At 39.3% G+C, this 19,514-nt stretch overlaps 1 protein-coding gene across 1 annotated transcript in view; it reads right to left on the bottom strand.

Moving 5' to 3' along the window:
- Window positions 1-19,514, bottom strand: part of LOC124164005 (glycine receptor subunit alpha-4-like) — a 47,740-nt gene that overhangs the window by 10,267 nt on the left and 17,959 nt on the right. Inside the window, exons 2-6 of the mRNA XM_046541156.1 lie at window positions 8,753-8,964; window positions 4,778-4,845; window positions 3,407-3,548; window positions 2,481-2,571; window positions 817-899 (exon numbers count right to left, since the gene is read on the bottom strand). Of these exons, the coding sequence (XP_046397112.1) occupies window positions 817-899; window positions 2,481-2,571; window positions 3,407-3,548; window positions 4,778-4,845; window positions 8,753-8,964 (596 nt within the window). The remainder of the gene's footprint in view (window positions 1-816; window positions 900-2,480; window positions 2,572-3,406; window positions 3,549-4,777; window positions 4,846-8,752; window positions 8,965-19,514) is intronic.

Genomic DNA, 19,514 nt, shown 5'->3' on the forward strand with positions numbered 1-19,514 from the left:
GCAGTAAAAAATAGACATTTCACCCAGGCAGCGGTGGCGGAACACCAATGGAGTGGACCGACACACAATATTGACTTTGACAACGCCTCTCTTCTGAACAAAGAAGGCCGCTACTACCCGAATATAATCAGGGAGGCAATTGAAATCGCCAAAACGACAAAGAACTTCAACCGTGAGGACGGCTACAATCTCGCCAGCGCGCGGAAAAGGGTCTTCAGAGATCCTGACCAATCAGGGCACACCTCCACAAAAAAGGCGGCAAACGGGGTGTATATAAGATGAACAACTTTCTGCATCAACACTTCAGTGGACCTGAGGAAGCCAACTGGAACGTTGGCGAAATATTGTCCGACAAAATGGATAAACGCGGAAGAATACCCGGAAAAATCACCAGATATCAGAAAACATGACCGTTTGGGACCGGGTGGCTTGGGGGATGGGCTATCCATCCCTTTTTCCATCACTCAGTACGTCCGTTTTTTGGTAACTGAAACCATGGTTGGCACCATATTTTGGCCAATCTGAACACAAGGCCGCTAACAGTTATTGTAATGCCACACTTGACATTTAATTGAATGACAGTTGTAAATATGGAAAGTGGGGAAAAAGGGATGGTGGAAATGACCGTGTGATTCAGAAAGTGATAGGTGGAGCGATCATTTCTTTTGGTCCCTGAAAACTTATCACTGAAGCTGTCACTCAGAGGGATGGAAAAAATGAGAGTGTGATTGAGGCTTAAACCTCAAGGCTGTTTGAGTTTATTACTTGAAATGATCTAGTGTTTTTTTAAGTCCTTAAAGTAACAGTAATACTCACAGCTTTCAAGTCTCATTTCACACCTCTGTGAATCACCGGGATACATTCGGAATTCCATGGGGCAGGCAAAGTGCATTGTGAATCTGAAACAAGAATAGGGAGTATTTTATTCACTTTTAACCCTTTTGAGACAGTGGGGTTCTCTCCCTAGCCTGACTTCTGGACTGAGCCCCAAGAGACTCTTCTCTTCCCTCTGTATGGAGCATTTTTGCAGGAAATTTGTTAAGAGGGGTCTCGCGTATAATCACACACTCTTGGCACCAACCTTTTTTGACCCCTCCTAGTGGGGACTCCGTATTACCTCGGGCTCCAGGGGTAGTTAGGCTCCCTCCTTTCCGGGTTTATAACCCTGCCGATTTGAAAACTCAAACCGATTGGTTACCGATCAACTCATGATTTTTTTATATGAATTAGATACATGGATAATTGTTGCCTGGACGTAATTTGGGGACTCTGAAATGCATTTTTGACTGAGAATTGTCAAATTTTGAACGAAGCTGTACCATCAATATTAACTAATTTAATGCATCAATAATCTCCATGTTGATGTTTATACTTAAAATCGAGATATTACCATATTCCTCCGAATATAGTCCCCCTCTGAATATAGTCCCCTCCCCCTAATTTTGAGGCTTGAGTTTCGGGAAAAAATTTAAAAAATGGGTTTGAATATAGTCCCCCCCGCTTAACTTTTATCACGGGCATTTTTGGAAAAAAAGGGAGGACTATATTCAGACATATACTGTAGTCAATATTTTTGGTAGAATTTTGTTTAAAAATTGTGAACGCTGCTAAAAAGACAAAGAATTCAATTCTTAGTTAGATTTTTTGAGGAACAAATATTTATTATGAAAAATGACCTAATAAAAAACTGCATGACCACGATTCCTTACTGCAAAGAGGGGTAGTATGAGACGAGGGGTCTGGGTAACTACTCCTGGATTTTGAGGGCAAGGCCTTATCCCCACTGCTTTGGGTTTTGAAACTAATTGTAAGACGTAGCGTACTGGCAAACCGTCATAATTGGGGGAGAGCAAGGTGCCGGATATTTTCGGCATTCGTTCGCCTGCATAGGAAAATTTCTGATGAATATTTTTTGGTTTGGTTTCCCAGGTCAAGAAAAGTATGCTGAATGTTTCCGGCGTTAGTAGTGAAGGAGTTAAATGGAGATCTGATGCTTTCCTCACAAATTTAGTTTAATCACAAAGTGAGGATTCTCAATGTTGCAGCATTGAAATCCGCAAAAGTCCTTGAGAGATTATTTCACTCAGACCATGAATCAAATGACCGATCTTTGACTTACCAGACTAATGTGCAAACTGCAACACTATGTATGTAAATGGACAGTTCGTGCTAATGGAATGCTTAGTGAAATGAATCCCTGTAAAAATGCAAAGCTAGCCAAGGATCCTATGTCAGATTTACATTTTTTCGTTTGCCTGGAAAGCCAAATAGTTTTTGGTTCATTTTGCATTACATGCTTATTTTTTGTCCCAGCAATAAATGTGATTTACAAAGAGTTTTTCAGTGATCAGTATTCCCATTGAAGCACCTATGGTCATAGAAAGGAGGTCATCAGCAATTTTCAAGGGAATGTACCTAAAGCCTGTGGTATGAAGGAAGTATTTTTAGTGTAGCTATGAATCTGACCAGAGATTCCTTACCTAGCTGAGTATCTCACTGTTCCATTTGGGTATATGCGAAGTGAAACTGGTGGAGACAATATCTTCTGACTGGTCACGCCCTTAGCATAGTCTGAAAAAATTGTAAAGTTTTAAATTAAAGCATACAATTAATGAGTATTTTTCAGTTTATATATTATATGTTTTCCACTGTAATTATGTATATTTATCATTATTACAAGTTAGCTAAATCTAATCTAATATACAATGCTGTGAAATCCAAGATGGATATGGTGTACATATTAAATTTTTCAAATGAATTGTAGATTGTTGAGTGAAATGTGCATTAATGCAAAGAATTCTGCATTCCTATCAAATATTACATAATTTTTTCAGATTTTATTAATTTAGATGATAATTCAAGGATTTAACTCACCCACAATGATTATTCACTAATAATTTATCATTGAAAACATCATCTTATATTTTGCAGGCCAATATCCATCTTCCGTTTGGGGTAAATGATTCAGGATATGTCATCACTGCCCATCTTTAGACAACTGAAGTGAGATAATTTCTATCCCACAAAGGTAATGCTATTTTTATGTGTTTATTTTATTTTATTCTCAAACCACTGATTACAGCTCATATTGGCCATTTTATTTCGGGGTATTCAACAAATTTAACAATTAAACGTACACGAACAACCATGCCCCGGACATGGGAAATCTACCCAGGTGGGACTCTAACCCGTGACCTCTAGTTTGGCAGGCAAGGATGTTACCCTGTTGCCACCGAGGCCGGCATTGCCATTATAAACTATCAATAGATGCAAAAGATTGTTAAACTATCCTATTGGCTTTTATGTATAACCTCTGGTTATTAGCTGTGTTACTGAGCATCAGGTTTGAGTACATTTAGTTTTCTAATGAATATTTAGTTGTCATAAAAAATATATAGGTACTTGCCAGTATAGACATCAGGTACCCAAATTTTTGAAAGTAAGATGGTAGGGTTGACACTAACATATGAGGACTGGTTTCCCAGGTCAGGCGTTGAGAGTCTTGTATCCCTCCAGTAGATTCTTAGGTTCATCTCGACACTCAGTTCCTGTAGTTGAAAAAATCAAGAAGAAATTTGAAGAGAGTGTTTCATGTGCAAGTGCGTTCAGCTTTGTAAATTGATTTTGGACTTGAATTAATGGTAGACAGAATTAAATTTTTTACTTTTCTATGTCATTGTCACCTGTTGCATTCTTCGACTGCAGAGTCAATAATTCGTTCAATGGCATCAGGCTCAACTATATTAAAGTTGATATTCACAAATGAAAAGACAACTTCTTTGACTTCCACTGAATTATTTTCATGGTACTACGACATGTTTCAATCCATAGAGGTCATTTTCAGGTACCTCTTACTTATAGGTACTTGAAAATGACCTCTATGGATCGAACCATGTCGTACCAAGAAAATAAATCAGGGAAAGTCAACAAAGTCTTCTTTTCATTTGTGAGTCAATAATTGTTTCACCTTGCCCCCTGTTCACTAAGTGATGTACAGAAATAAAAATGGGTTGCCAAGGCTTAATGATGCATGTGTCTTTAGCTATGTGCAGGTTCTGCACATCCCTGATAAAAATAAACTCCTCCATGGCGGGTGAAGGAAGGGTAGTAGCCTTCATGGATTTTTAGTTTTTATATTAGTCCTACCCTTCCTCTACCCTTCCCCTACACTCCAGGAAGGATATAGCCTACCCACCAATGTTCTAAAATACCCTTCGTCTACCCTTGCTGAAGGGTATAGGAAGGGTAGACCTATCCTTCCTCTACTCTTCATTGAGGCTGGCCCAACCCTTCCCCTACACTTCAGGAAGGATAGGGCCTACCCACCAATGTTCTAAAATACCCTTCGTCTACCCTTGCTGAAGGGTATAGGAAGGGTAGACCTATTCTTCCTCTACCCTTCTTTGAGGCTGGCCCAACCCTTCCCCTACACTTCAGGAAGGAGAGGGCCTACCCACCAGTGTTCTAAAATACCCTTCGTCTACCCTTGCTGAAGGGTATAGGAAGGGTAGACCTATCCTTCCTCTATCCTTCATTGAGGCTGGCCCAACCCTTCCTCTACCCTTCCCCTACACTCCAGGAAGGATAGGGCCGACCCACCAATGTTCTAAAATACCCTTCGTCTACCCTTGCTGAAGGGTATAAGAAGGGTAGACCTATCCTTCCCTTACCCTCATTGGAGGGTAGACCTCCCCACAATGGAGGAGTTTATTTTTATCAACATAACTGGAATTTACTCAAAAATGAAAGTTATTCCATTTCTGGCAAGTTATTTTACCTGTTTCAACTCATTTACATCTGGAATATTCTTCACACTCACGGAGAATTCCACGGGAACAGCTTTACCTGTGAAATATAGGGAGCAGATTATCAATTCAGTAAACTAATCATGTTACCTCAAAATAACATTGATTCATTACAGTCTTTGAAATGAATTGGATTTTACCAGCATGAATTTTTATGTTGAAAGTATGTATTTTATGTCAATCTTGTTCTCTTTCAGAGAATTCTTACGAGTTCTAATGGTCTATGTGATTTTATCCATCTTTTGCTAAATGCAATTCCAAAAATCACAATCCAGTCGCATGTTGTCTTTTTCGGTAGGTTACGTCATTACGTGTTTGAAAAAGGTGACTTGTATGATCACAAGGTGTTTAAAATAATAAATATCCACCGTATAATTTGCCAAATTTAATTTGAGAATTCTTAAAGTCGCTGATGAAAGTGAACAAAAAACTAAAGAACTCAAACAAAAACTAAAATTTCGCAAAATATTCTTCATGAAGTTATCCCTTTTGAATAATCTCTCAGGAGATACATACAAGAGCAGTGGCGAAGTGTGACGTTCGAGCCGTCATAGACTGCGTGGCAGGTTGACCGTTTCAAAGGTTCCTTTTATCATGAAATTTAACTTGGGTATAAATCAAATGTATAAAAAATGCTTGCGCCCTGAAAGATGCTTTTGAATGCTGTACACAAAAGGTGAGTTGACGCATTTTTTTCTGTTATTATTAAAGTATAATTCCTATAATGGTAGGCAGGGTTGCCGAGTTATAAAAAATATTGGGGGGCCCATAGCGGGTGTCTTGCCCAAGGAAATTTCATTAATGTGTAGTGAGTTTTAAAGTTATTAAAGCATTTTGGAAGAGTCACATGATCAACATTAGAACCCTGAAAACTCAACTCTCGATAATGGGACATTCCGGGAAAAATCGACAAGCCTGACACATTTTTTTCCTCCCCCCCATAACAAATTTTTGAGGGGGCTCGGGCCCCCTCAGGCCCCATGGAGTCGGTGCCACTGATGGTAGGTTTGCATGGAGTATTTACGAAGTATTGTGGCAGTATCTCCTCCCATCATGAATTTCCCTCTTCAATTTATTACGAGGCGTGTTTTTAAAGTAAGATACCGTTTTGACATAAAAAAACAACATGTAAACTTTTCAAGCAAGCTTCTTTGACGATGGCATACAAAAGCTGGTCCCAAGATACGATAAATGCCTCAATAGTAATGGGAATTATGTAGAAAAGTAGAGTAAAGTATGGCCTTTCAAGTGAATAAATTATTTTTGGAAAAAATTTACTTGTTTTTTTTATGTCAAAACGGTACTCACTTTAAAAACACGCCTCGTATTTCCTTCCATCTAAAAACCCAATTCTCCTCCTTCCTCCCCCTCGTAAACCCAATGTTATTCCTTCTGCAGCGTTCAAATCATCGTGCGCTACCGCCGAAAGGTAGCACCGCCTGGAGGGAGACAAGCGGAGGACCCTTGGCGCCGGCAGAGTAACGGTACCCTAGGGATTTGGCGCCCTTCTCCGGGAGTAGCGTCCCTGAGCCCACGCGAGTGAGACCTGCCAGTCGTAGCGCGGAGCCATGACTGAATCCGCGGCCATCGCGATTCGCCGATTTCCTAAGTGAGACTCAATTGTATTCGCAACGCAATAAATTGCTACATTGTTCATTGTTACAGAGGGCGTAGTTATTTTGCGCGAAATAACCCTTATAGACCGAAAACCCTCCAACACTGTTTTCAACATCCCCTACTCGCTCCATCCAAAACTTTCATCACCTCTGTATCTCACGTACAGTTGTTGTAGAAGTTGCCTCTCCTCACCCACCATGTTCAGCACTTCGTCTTTCCTCTTCTTCTCTGTCCACTTCCCCGTCTTCATTCTTTACCATACCCACATCTCGAATGCCTCCTGTCTTTTTTCGTCCTCCTTCCTAAGTGTCAACTGCGGATACCATGAACCGTTATGGCTTTTCTCGTTAAATCGTGAGATAGAGCGAAGTATAACTCGCTCAAAATCGTAGTGATGGATATCCTACGCTAAGTTATTAGTTTTTTTTTACTGCTAAGCAGATATTGTGCCAAGTCAGTGCTTAATCCACGCATGATTTTCAAATGTATGCCGCTTCACTTCCAGAGGTGATCTGGGGTGATTGGGGGCCCTCGGCTGGGGCTCATGATGAGGCCCCCCTTACCGGGGGATCCAGGGTTCCTACGCCCGAAAATTTTTGGAAATTCCATGTCTGGAAATAGATTTTTATGCTAATGTGGACCTTAAAAACTAAATAAAAGTTAAATAAAAATAGCTATTTCGTAAGGGAAATAATATGAAAAGTTAGAATTTAAAAAGAACTTAAAAAGTTAGACCATAAAATATAATAATGTATTATATTTCTATTATCTATTATTTGGTAAATTTGTTCCTTAAAACTGCACAGAAATCTAAAAAGCTTCTAAAATTACTTTTCGAATAACCCATTCAAAAAGCATTCTCTGATTCTCCTTTTATTTTCTGACACTTTTATTTTATTCATTTTTTATGTAATCTTTTTACACTAAGCACTCATACATTGTAAAGCGACTAATGAAAACGTAGAATTTCAAAGAACGCAAAAAAGAACTTAGGTTCGATTAATCAGTCTTCTTTTATTACTCCTTTCACATCCGCTTCACGATAGACACAAGTGTTGAGGGGCCCCCTAAACTCGGGGCCCTCGGAGATTGCCGACCAGCCGACCTGACCAGACCGCCACAGCCCCCCCAAAAACTTCCGATTTTTTAAACTTATAATAAAAGTTACAATGAGGAATCACGTTTTCCAAACATAAAAAAAACGATTTTCTCCCTTATCCTTACGAGAGCTGCTTAGCGTTATCGAGAGAAGCCGAATGAACAGGGACTCGCTGACCTCAGCGATCACTAGCCTGCCTGAACAGCATAGCCCTCATCACCTATTAAAACTGGCTAAGGTCGGGAAATTTTCTTCGTTTGATAAGGTATTAATAATCCATATTTAAGCCAAGCGCTACCAGCTAGTATGGTACTCTGCTACCTGCTAGCATCCTGCGTCGTATCAGCGCTCAGAGCCTCGCTCCAAGGCCACCTCACTTGCGGCAGCGGGAACCAGAACGACGTCACACGGAGTTTTCCCGGCATTCATACTTACCCGTCGCGTTTTCGCGCGCTTGAAAATTTTCATTTTTCATTCAATCGCGAAAAATAGATATCGTCAATTAAAAATATAAAAGCGTGAAATACGTACTCCAGGAGTAATAATCTTTCGATTTAGGCAATAAAAAAATAATGGGAAACCACCCTATTGCCGCCAAATGAGATTCTGCAAAACGAGCGAAGCAATGGCTTTTTTCGATCTTTTTCGTTCTTTCGATCTTTCGTCGTTCCTTCGCTAAAAAACGGAACAACTGCCGTCGTACCCTTGCTTTGAATCGTTTTCAGGCCTTTCCTAAAATCTTCTTCGTATTTTTAATTTAAGTTTAGCCATTGGCCAATCCAGAGATGACTGGACGCTTCGCCACTGCTTGAGAAATAGTTTTCATTTGAAAGAGATAGTTCGACCTGAAGAAAACTTTCTTGGCCAATGCAGTGTTCCAATATGATAGTTTTTCTCTGCTCTTTCCACGTTATAACCTCTGATGGGGCTAATGCATGCATAGCTGAGTATAAATACTGAGACGACCAATGCAATGCCGAACTTGACACGAACCCTAACAGATGCATGTCTTTATTTAGTTCGGTGAAGTCCTTTCTGTCTATCTTTGAAAAGATTTATTTAACTTGACACAATTAGCGTGCCAGGTTCCAGCCTCAATGCTTCTGGATTTATTGCTGGAGGAGGAGTATGTTTACTATGTTTTTACGTAGACTTTTTCAAACTTTTATATTTCGAGCTTTTTTCGGTGAAAAATTGGGGATGGATAAATTGGTTTGGCTGTGACACTTACCATCAATGAGTGGAGGCGGCTCGTGTACGCTGTAGCCATCCGGCACTACCTCGGTGAAACGTGCAAATTTCTGTACAGGTGAGAATTTGACGGAGCCAGTAACATCCTTGTCCCTCCAACCTCTCGAAATAGGTAACCTCTCTGCCTCGGAATCTGCCAAGGCCACTGCACATGCAATAATGCTACATATTGCGATGAACCTGTGAAATTTCCTGAAAAGAGCGGAAAATGAAAACTGAGAGCATACCAAGAGAACTCTGAAAATCCACTTAAAGAAAAGTAGGTCCAACGGTTGATTAAAGGTAACCTCATTTTGACTAAAAATGGAAATTTGAGAATTGGTTACTTATTGGTGCTTATAAGAGCCGATTTGATGTAATTGATTGGCAACGTAAAATTGGGTTCATCGTTCACAGTTTATTCATTGCCCATTGGGTGTTCCAAATGTTAGGAAATTTAGGTGTGCCAATTGTGGGATAGATGGTTTTGGGGTCTTGCTTGGGGTTATTGGGACATTAAATCGGAATCTAAATTTTTTAAACCAAACAACGTGACGAAAAATTGAAAGTGATGGCAATAATTATATTATTCCTTGTTTTTTTTGTTTGAAATACAGAATCTATCGACTTTTTACTAATGGAATCCGCATTAAAATACTTCAGAGAATGCCCTATAAATTTGTGGCAGACATGAAATGCAACGATATCGAAAAATGCAGTTTCAGAGGATAGGTGCCCCCGTGCTAGTAGTCTCCTCAGCGGGCAGTTACCACGAAAGAAAATAATTTTGAGGGGGGATGAAACCCTCAAAGCACCCCCTGGCTTCATGCAAGGTATAGGGCCCATCTCGGTATGACAGGACGGAACTGTCAGATCTTAAGGACAATACAGTCGTTATTTCCCGAACTCGAGTTTTACAATCCGCCGCGATATTACCATGTTTCGCAAATTCGCATTCAAGGAAGCATTAGGTACGTTGTTTTCATCTTTTTTCCCCAAATTTGGACCATTCCTCCCAAATAAACTGCCTGAAAGTATGAGTAAGCACCATGTTTAAGTCCCGTATATACCATTATAAATGCTGCTTTACTCGGGCATGTCGTTGCGCAGGTTAGCCCTGAAATCATTTCAAAATCTGACTGCGTTTCTGTGGTTTCATCTGCTCAAAATCTGTGGTTTTATCTGACTGCGCAAATTCCAGTCAGATCAAACCACAAAAAATGGTGTGAAATGCTTACGCACGAATACAGGATAAATACAGGACGGATTCGCCTTTTTATGATTTTTTTATTCGGAAAATTTACTATTTACGACAATCTAAACACCTGCTATATTTTCCTCTCGAAATAAGGAATCGAAGCAGAAGAAAACATTGGTAGGAAGTGGTTCCGGGGACAAAAACATGCGTAGATCCTCGCTCTGGGTGACTCGTAGAATTTTTTAACATCTTTTTGCGCCGGTGCCAAGCAGGACTCCATTTTTAAGTCGCAGACTCGTTAGGGCATCCTCTTCCGTGATGATCAATCTTGAAATACAACGAAAGGTATTTTGTCGGTGGAAGCAGAGCGCGTCCTGTTTGTGACGCCAACGCTCTTTCATCTTACTGGTAGAGTGACCATTGTTCGTTTGGGTAGAGATATGGCTGAGAACTCAGGGGAACAGATGCGGCTATTTAAATATCTCAAGATTGCCCGAGCAAAAATTCTTTTTGAAGAGAGGTTGTTGCCCTCCATTTATTTAAATTTTGTTCCTTTCTGTGCATAAATTCGGGAGTGTGTCTCCGAATGGTGTAGAAAAAAATCGATTTCGATTAAAATCGGAATGCGAGTTTTAAATGTCAATGATCGAAGAAATCGAGATTGAGTTTGGACCTTCGAGTTCCGATCAAAACTCGATTTTTCGACTTCGATCTTGACCATTTCTTTTGATCTCAGCGGCATCACTACCGGCCTACGATAACTTTAATTTGCTTGTGGGATCGGGTTGGTGTGGTGGCTAGAGTCTTAACTTCCCTCTCCGGGGACTTGGGCTCGATTCTCAGCGGTGGTAGAGAACTTTCAGAGTCTGTCTGTTCCTTACCTGAATATTGTAAGGAGGATATGTCAAGCGCAACACGCCGTCTGTCGAATGGGACATTAAGCCATGGTCCTCTTGGCGCCTTTGGTTAAGAGCAGGCTATTATTGACGCCGGATTTCTGTCAACTCCTCCTTAACTATCTTTCCGTCATGGCGTAAAAGACCTCCGTAGGCCTCGTCCGAATGCCATACCATACTTCATCTGTGGTCTGTTGGTCAAATTTTCCATAACATGATACACACTTGTGGGTTTTGCTTTTGCGTGTTTTTTGGTTACTACGCGACGCATTAATCATGGGCTGCTAGCGTGCTTGTGGATTTAAATAGAAAAATTAAACCCAGTGATTGGACCGAAATCATCATCACTGGTCAACAATCCTAAGATTGGTTTGACGCAGCTCTCTACTCATTCCTTCTATCAGTTAATCCTGTCACACCTGCGTTATTTATTCTCTTTCACATCCTTCTTCATCTGTTCCATATATTCCATTCGAGGTCTACTTGTCCCTCGACGATAGTCTTCATAAAGCCGTCATGTCTCAAGATATGGCCTATAATGCTGTTCCGTCTAGTGGCGTACAAAGAATATGCTGGGGGGTTACGGCAGGGAGACCTCCCACCAGTCCGGGAAAATTTTTGAAAATTTTTAAACATAGATATAATTTTAAATCTATATATGTATATAGTTTTAAAATATTTTTTATAGAATAGAATATAGTTTTATAGTAATAGAGTAGTTTTAATAGAATATAGTTTTTGTTAATTTTTCTATTTGTCTGAGGATTTGGGGGGAATCTATCCCTCATCCCCCCCATAATTACGCCACTGGTTCCGTCTTTTTCTCAAGTTATTATATTTTAAAACTAGAATATAATTTTAAATAATTTTTCTATTTGTCTGAGGCTTTGGGGGGGGGAGATCTTCTTCTCAAGGTTTTCATGAGGCTTTGGACCGAAATCGATAATTTTTGAGGTCCAACCAAGTGCATGACGGGCGGCGTGCTTAAATTAACAAAGCGAGTTTGTAGTTTATTCACCGTCGATTCAAAGGTAGTCCTGTCGATCGAGCGTTTGAAATTTATCTTTCGTTTATTTTTCTTCGGTTTTTACGGTGGCATTTCTTTGAACGCCGGCCAAAACTTCAGTTCTCCCTTGCTCACGTCATTTCCTTGTTATGGACCGCATGGAGAATCGGTGGAACACCAATTTCACGGCATGGTGAGAAACGGCGATCGTAAAAATGCCAGTCACAGAGAGGAGATGCGTTCCTCTGACAGTTCTAATGCCGTCTTGAGAAAGTAACTCGTGACTCAATGTAATAAATGCATACCGTGCCATCGCATTCGTCAGATAGTCTTATTGAAGTGTTTTACGCGCAAAAATTGCCACAAAAATGAGCTGGTATCGCCTCAGTTTGAAGCCACCAAATCATTTACGTCATCATCGGATTGGGAAATTGCATCCATATAATGGTGAACAAATATGTTATTGTACGATCTTTAGCTATCAGTAGGTTATGAATATTGTAAAATTGAAGATTTATTATCAATCGGAAATTCATGTAATTCGTCAGTTTTTATCGTATATCCAAGCGTCGGTGGAAATGCATTTTTCAAAATCGTTTTGACTAATTAGACACGGTTTTTTTCGACGCTTTTAAAAAATGTTATTGGTCTTCTTTTGAATTGGACGCTAAATCATCTGTGCGAGAGTTAATTTAAAACTTTTAACCAATTTACATGAGATGAATTAATAATAAACCAATATTTTTGGAATTGAGTGAAATAAGTAGAATAAATTGTTAGTCGTTTTTAAATGCTTAAAATAGCGAGCTTGGATTGGATTAATCTTAAATTTAAAACTATCAACAATGATAAAATTCTTTGCTCTGCGATGACTATGTAGTCTGTAAAATGTCTGAAACGATTTAGATTGATAATTCATAGAAATCAGAATTTTTAATGGACTTCCTCTTTGAAAAATTTAGAGATATGCCCTCAACAGACGTTGGAATGGTTGAGGAGCAATGCGAATTTCGGTCCTAATATTTTAGTTCTTCAAAGCTCTTTTTTATTTAGGCGAATATAAATGAAGTTAATGTTTCCCGAGTTATAAAATCAAAAGAATATCTTGAATTATTGTTTCCACAAATATTTTTTACTGAATTGGACTTATTAACCTGAAATGAGCGAGTCTTTATTTTTTGGACTTTTCCAAATGTTATTTTTCACATTAAACCTATTTTAATTTTGGAGCCCATTATGCCTTCTTTAGATGTCCCTCACAAGCATAACAGACACCGGCTCTATTTTTTTTGTGGAATCTATTTGGAAATCAACCAAAAAATTTCGTTTACGTGGCGCCAGGCTCTTGTGCGATTGTGGAAAGAAAAAATACCACGACCCGGAGAAAGCCAAAGCTTCCAGCTTATGTTTTTCCAAAAATAAAACGATCTCACCGATTACAGAAAGCCTCCCCTCCTCTTAATGACGGTGTTATAACTTCACATCTAGAGCACTGTGGTATGACTCATTGAGTCTCTTAAATTATTATACTTTCCAGAATAAAATGTATCGGTGTTTCAACTAAGGATTTTTTCATAAATATGAAATTTTTTGCGAAGCTAGATCAATAATTAATACGTGTTCTGATGGCTAAATATATATTTTCAAGTCGAATTCTGTCTTTCCTTTATTTCCTTTTGGTCCCTTTTTAATGTCTCCTTTCAATGTTGTCTCTTTCTCCTTTTCACGCATTATTTTTCTTCTTCTTACATTCGTTACATAGAAATTTGTGATAAATCCATTTGAAGGTTAAAAAATCTGCATTGAAATATCTAATTGGTGTAAATGGGCACCTACATTTGCTGTCTTAATATGTTTTTTTCGAATTTTTTTCTCTCAGTTAAAAATAGTATAATTATAATAATAGTATAATAATAATTTGGCCATTATATTTTGTTTGCCGTAGAATACAAATTATGATGAAAATTACATTTGTTTTATATTATTAATTCGCAAAAACGTTTCTTCAAATTCAGGTTTCCTATTTTAATGGTGGAAACTAAAATCACTGACTCCTGTACTCAGGCATTGCCGCTTGGGCCGTAACAGTTTAGTTTGTCACCTTCGCACATAGGTTCTACGAAGAAGGTCATTTGGTCTCGTGTTAGACTTTCATTTGACGAGTTTTCATGTAAAATTTGGACATTAATAGAGACATACTGGGAACTTGAATACATGGCACGAAATAGCATTTATTGCATTATAATAGAAAATGTATCGCTTGAATGCGAAAACAATGCAATCGGATGTTTCCTAGTCGCAAATTATTGCTGCAATCAGCCCAAATCACCGCTCATAAAAGTCCGATTACTTCAATGGCGTGATTAGGTCTGAAATTATCTGTAGTTAATATTCAATGACGCTTCTGAAAATCGTATAGGGGCGCTCTTGATTATCTTCAGGATCATTTTCTTCGAGGTCCCAATACAATAGGGTGGTTTCCTTTTATTTTTTTATTGCCTAAATCGAAAGATTATTACTCCTGGAGTACGTATTTCACGCTTTTAGATTTTTAAATGACGATATCTATTTTTCGCGATTAAATGAAAAGTGAAAATTTTCTAGCGCGCGAAAACGCGACGCGTAAGTATGAATGTCGGGAAATCTCTCCGTGTGACATATTTCTGGTTCCCGCTGCCGCCTTGTGAGGTGACCTTAAGGCGAGTTGAGCGCTGATACGACGCAGGCTGCTAGTGGGTAGCTGAGTACCCTGCTGGCTGGTAGCGCTTGGATTAAATAAGGATTATTAATACCTTATTAAATGAAGAAAACTTTCCGACCTTAGCCAGTTTTAATAAGTGACTATTAAGACATGTTTCCCTGAGCTCTGCGCCTCATGCATGCATTGGTAGCCTCAGACGACGTATAACTCCTATCTTCTCGTATAGAAACTAGGTCCCTGTGACGTCACGTGGAGAGGTATTGCATGGGCGCCAATCTGGCCCTTTTCAAATGAGGATAAAAATGGACCATTGCCATTCGTCTAAACCGGTATTTCTAAAACGAAATAATTTGTATATTATGTATACAGTAATGATGGGTAACGAATCGGAATCAATGACTTTCGTTTTCTTTGTTGAAGGAAACTACCCTATTGTCCAAAAAGGTTTTTCTTCCTCCTTCAACTGTGGGTCCAAAACCACAAACTCTTTATTTTTCTTCTAGTTATCTCAAGACCATATCTTCGGATTTCACCATGTCTTCTTCCATTTCGCATCCCCGCTGTTTATTTTTCTCCACTTGAGGAACCACCAGTCGTCTTCCTCTCAAAAGTTTCCTCACACGCCCTTTCTCCGTGAGACATTCTTTCTTCTTTTTCATCTTTCAGACGTGACGTGGGTGGTCTATTTCATCCCATCGGCTGGAACGGGTGGTTCTAAACACGATGGGAAATGGGCCCAAAAACACCTTGAATTATATGCGACGCATGGCTAAAGACTAAAAGCTCCTAAAGAGGTCTGTCCGCGATATTTGATCCTCCAACCGCTGATGGTGAAAATTCGATGCGGAAGAGCATGTGGTGTCGGCTGTTGGATATAGCTAAAAAGCAAAAGTATGAAATTTAAGGATTCTTATGAGTTTGCTCAGAGCGAAATGAGCTACATATATCGGGGATAAAACTCAGTGAAGACCTGATTTCTGATAACCCTATTTGATGCCCCAGTGGCGTGCCTGCCTGGGAATACATTTTACATCATTTTGGCCCTTAAAATTTGGGTTTCGCTAGTAATTCCGCGGGAAATCATCACAACCGGGAAAACATAGACAATATTTTTAAATATATTTTTTAAATTTCCCTGAGGCTTTTGGGGAGGGAGATCTATCCCCCTCATCTTCCCCCATAGTTATGCAACTGCGATTCCCAGTATTTATAGGATCAACATTCTGCGCTCTTTACAACTTTCTTGGCGTCCCAACACTTTCCGCCAATATAACTTGAAAAGTGGCTAGATTCGCCTTTGTTATCAGGCATTTTGACAACTTTTTTTTCGGCTTGTTCTACTTAAACCTATCTTCAACGGTAATTATCTAGCAAGAAAGTAAATTTCACCGCCCATTTTTAAGCCTGTAAATTAAATTATTAATAGTAAAATACATCATTAGACCTTGATGTATATCAATATGTGAAATGAAGTTTATTGTGGTCGTTACTAACCTTTATAAAAACTATAGCACGGATAATAAATGAAAGAAATTCGAGAACACTTATTTGGACGTTTCTTCACAGCACCAAATATATAATTTAACACGTGCTTCATATTATCGAAGTTGCACGAATGTAACCGAACGTCGGGATATCAGAAGCCATGTTCGTTGGTCTATTCCAATGTACAACAACCTGCACTTTATTTATGCAAGACATTCACTCCTGGAAGTGAGTGTCGAAAATAGAAAGTAGGCGCATGGTGTTATACACCCTTTATAGGTGCCCTGGTAGCGACTCTTTTAGCGACTCCTATCCTAAAACAGTGGTGTGCTGTGTTCTTTGCCAGGCGCTCTCCCCATCCAAATTCCTATTCCCGTTTCCCTTCCGTGTCTGTGGTCAACCTTTCTTTCGCCTGAAATATTTTCTTTTGTGCCTTTCCCGTCTTATATCCGATGCGATTAATGAGAAGTGATTAGCTGCAAGAAGTCGTTAAGTCCACCTTTGTGGGAGAAGTTCAGCGAAAAGGTGAACGTCTCGCTTCAAGGAGAAATGCCGAAACAAGTGTGGTCATTCTTGTGCGATTAACGCTTCATTAATTTGAGTAGAAGATGGAAGTCAAGTACGAAATTGCTGTGGACTACAAAGCCGGAACGTGAGAGCCCTTGCTGTGTTAGAATAAAATACGATTTCCAATGAAATGGTTTGTGTTTGGGAACATTTGTGTTTACTGTTACGCTGTTGTTACTAGTTAGACTAGTTGAGACAGGGCTAGGTAGATGAATAGGACCTCCCAGTATCCGAAATTCTGACGCGTTGGGAAAGTTACTTGGACGCATGACATTATGAAAGGGAATTGCGGATATATTAAGGATTCGGTATAAATACTTTCGCGGCTTATTTTAGCGACGCGCTACCTTTTTGCTGCATTTATGTGACTTAAAATTCAACGTTTCTGTTATCTCATCTTCAGTGACTTCAAGAGAATTCTCTGGAACACTTTTGCTCTCATAGGAGCAAATGGTTGAGAAATTTAAATTGAAGTTGTTTGAATAAATCACAGAACAGCGAGACATTGCGAAAAATGCATCAGAAATGAAATATACCTATTTTATTTTTCCATTCCTGTTTTATACGCATTTTTTTACTGGTTTGTTTATTAAAAACTGGTAACGGACTTTAAAAGGAACGAGGAATACCGATCCTCATTCAGTGAGACTTTATATTGCTTTTTAACCTCAACTAATGTTATCTAGGGTAGTGAAACATTTTAATTAAAATGCGTGAAAAGTATTTGTAATCGCGTAGTCTCAAGCGTAACTCCTCAAAGCTCAGTCATCTTCCAGTTTAATTTCTCTAACGAAAAATGATGCATAGAAGTTTAGGCCTTTGAATGAAATCATATTGGGTTCGCTTCTTTTTTTATGCGAGAAGCATAGGAGAAAATGGAATTAAACTCATCTTAACGTCACGCTTACTAAATCGTTAGTTTAAAGGGAGATGATTATCCCGAGCGAATGAGTTTCGCTTCGCTCGTCTGCAAACCTTAGCGACACAAAGATACATTTCCCGAACTCATTTCATCAAAGGTCCTTACCACTCTTGTCTCACCTGATGGTTCTTCCGGGATGGAATGGGGGCTCTTGAGTGAATTCAGAACTCTTGTGATCGTGGAAAAAAGTCAGCAAAAAGTGCGTAGGGGAAGAAGGTGGGCTGATATAAGTTCCGGTGTGATGGGCTCACTTGGTAAACAACGCCGAGGTTAATATCGTGTTAATGACCTAACCGAGTCCTTTCATCTCGTTTGCTATTTTCTCGAATCCGTGGAGCGCGAGGCGACTTGGTGGCCACAAACGAAACTCTGTCAAACTTTGGCATTCAAGATTCTTGAACACGAAGCGTGGGTGGTACTAAGGAGGTAGGTCCACGGTCCAAAACAAATTCTTTTCGTAGGTGAGGATCCTATAAGCCAGCGCCGGATCCAGGATAGGGACAAGGGGGGTAGGTGGGGAACTTGGAGGGTAATCTCATAGCAGTAGTGGGGGTCCGAACAAAGTTACTATTCATCTAGTGTTAATTGGATTTCCAAGGGGTGGGCTGTTGTTCCCCCTATTCCCTCTCTGGTTCGGCACTGCTGTAAGCCAAGGGGTACAAAAGCATTTTCATAATTTTGGAGACAAGTGCAGATAATGTTTGGTAGCATGGGTGGATCTGGGATTTGTTTTCTCGGGGGCACAAGAGTCTGACAGGCAAACGATCTTCTCGTACTTGAGATTAAAAACAATGTAAAACAATCACCGTACGAAATATTTTCTTTATTTTTATATGAAAATTATTAATATAAAATTAAATGAATGGTGGTCCATAATACATAGAACAAAATGAACGCAATGATAACCGTATAAATAATTTTGTCAATTGCGTAGCAAGGTTTCCAGGTTGACCTCCGCGTCGATTCATCTTCAAGACGACAGTTTCGCCGGCGTTGCAGCTAGCGTCTTCAGGTACGAAGGCTAGCTGCAACGCCGGCGAAACTGTCGTCTTGAAGATGAATCGACGCGGAGGTCAACCCGGAAACCTTGCTACGCATGCTGTACCACCCCGCGAAAGTCTCCATCAACAATTTTGTCAATTTTTTAAGTGACAATGGGGGCACGTGCCCCTGTGTCCCCATGGGGTACACAATATTGTTGTGGCAAAGAGGTACAAGTGTATCACTGAATCTATACATACATACTTATCAGTCATTAAATCGAATCCCTTTGCCTTAACAATATTGCGTACCTCACCAAGCATTATCTGGACTTATGTCCGAAATTATAAAAATTTCTCTTGTACCCCTTGAGTTCAAGGGTCCTCATATATTAGTAAATAAACGTTTTTACTATCGTGGATTATAACCAAAGACAAGTAAATCAAAATCAAGGCTCATAGAATGTGGAATTCAATCCGTATATTCTTAAAAGTTAAAACCTTTTTCAACTATTCGAGTCTACCACGGCGCCATTTTCACATCAATAACTTGATTTGACTTCAATTACAGCATTAATATTCTAACAGAGCAAAACGTGAGAAGGTGACATTCCTGTAAATTATATATATCATTTTATAGTGAAGCAAACAGTTTATGAGTGTTTGTCAAACTGAAATTAATATTAAAATAGTAATCAACATTTTCCCCATGCTTAGACAAGCATTGCCATAAGGACATGTGTAAAAACTGCCGATTTTTAAATTCAATTTACAGAAATTTTAACTCGAATAGCCTTCCTTTGTGGCCTTAAGTCGGTAGAGTACTATAAGAAGAGCATATTATGACATTTTCGTGAAATTTACTTTTACTTCGTTTCACGGTCCAACCTGCTTAAGTAGAAGATGAGCTTGCAGCTGGCAATGTGTATGTTTGACAATTTATGCTGCCAGGGTAAGTCAAAATGTAATACTTTTAAGAACTTATATTTTTACAGATATTTTATGAGG

Source organism: Ischnura elegans, chromosome 8, assembly GCF_921293095.1.
Source record: "Ischnura elegans chromosome 8, ioIscEleg1.1, whole genome shotgun sequence".
Lineage (NCBI taxonomy): Eukaryota > Metazoa > Arthropoda > Insecta > Odonata > Coenagrionidae > Ischnura > Ischnura elegans.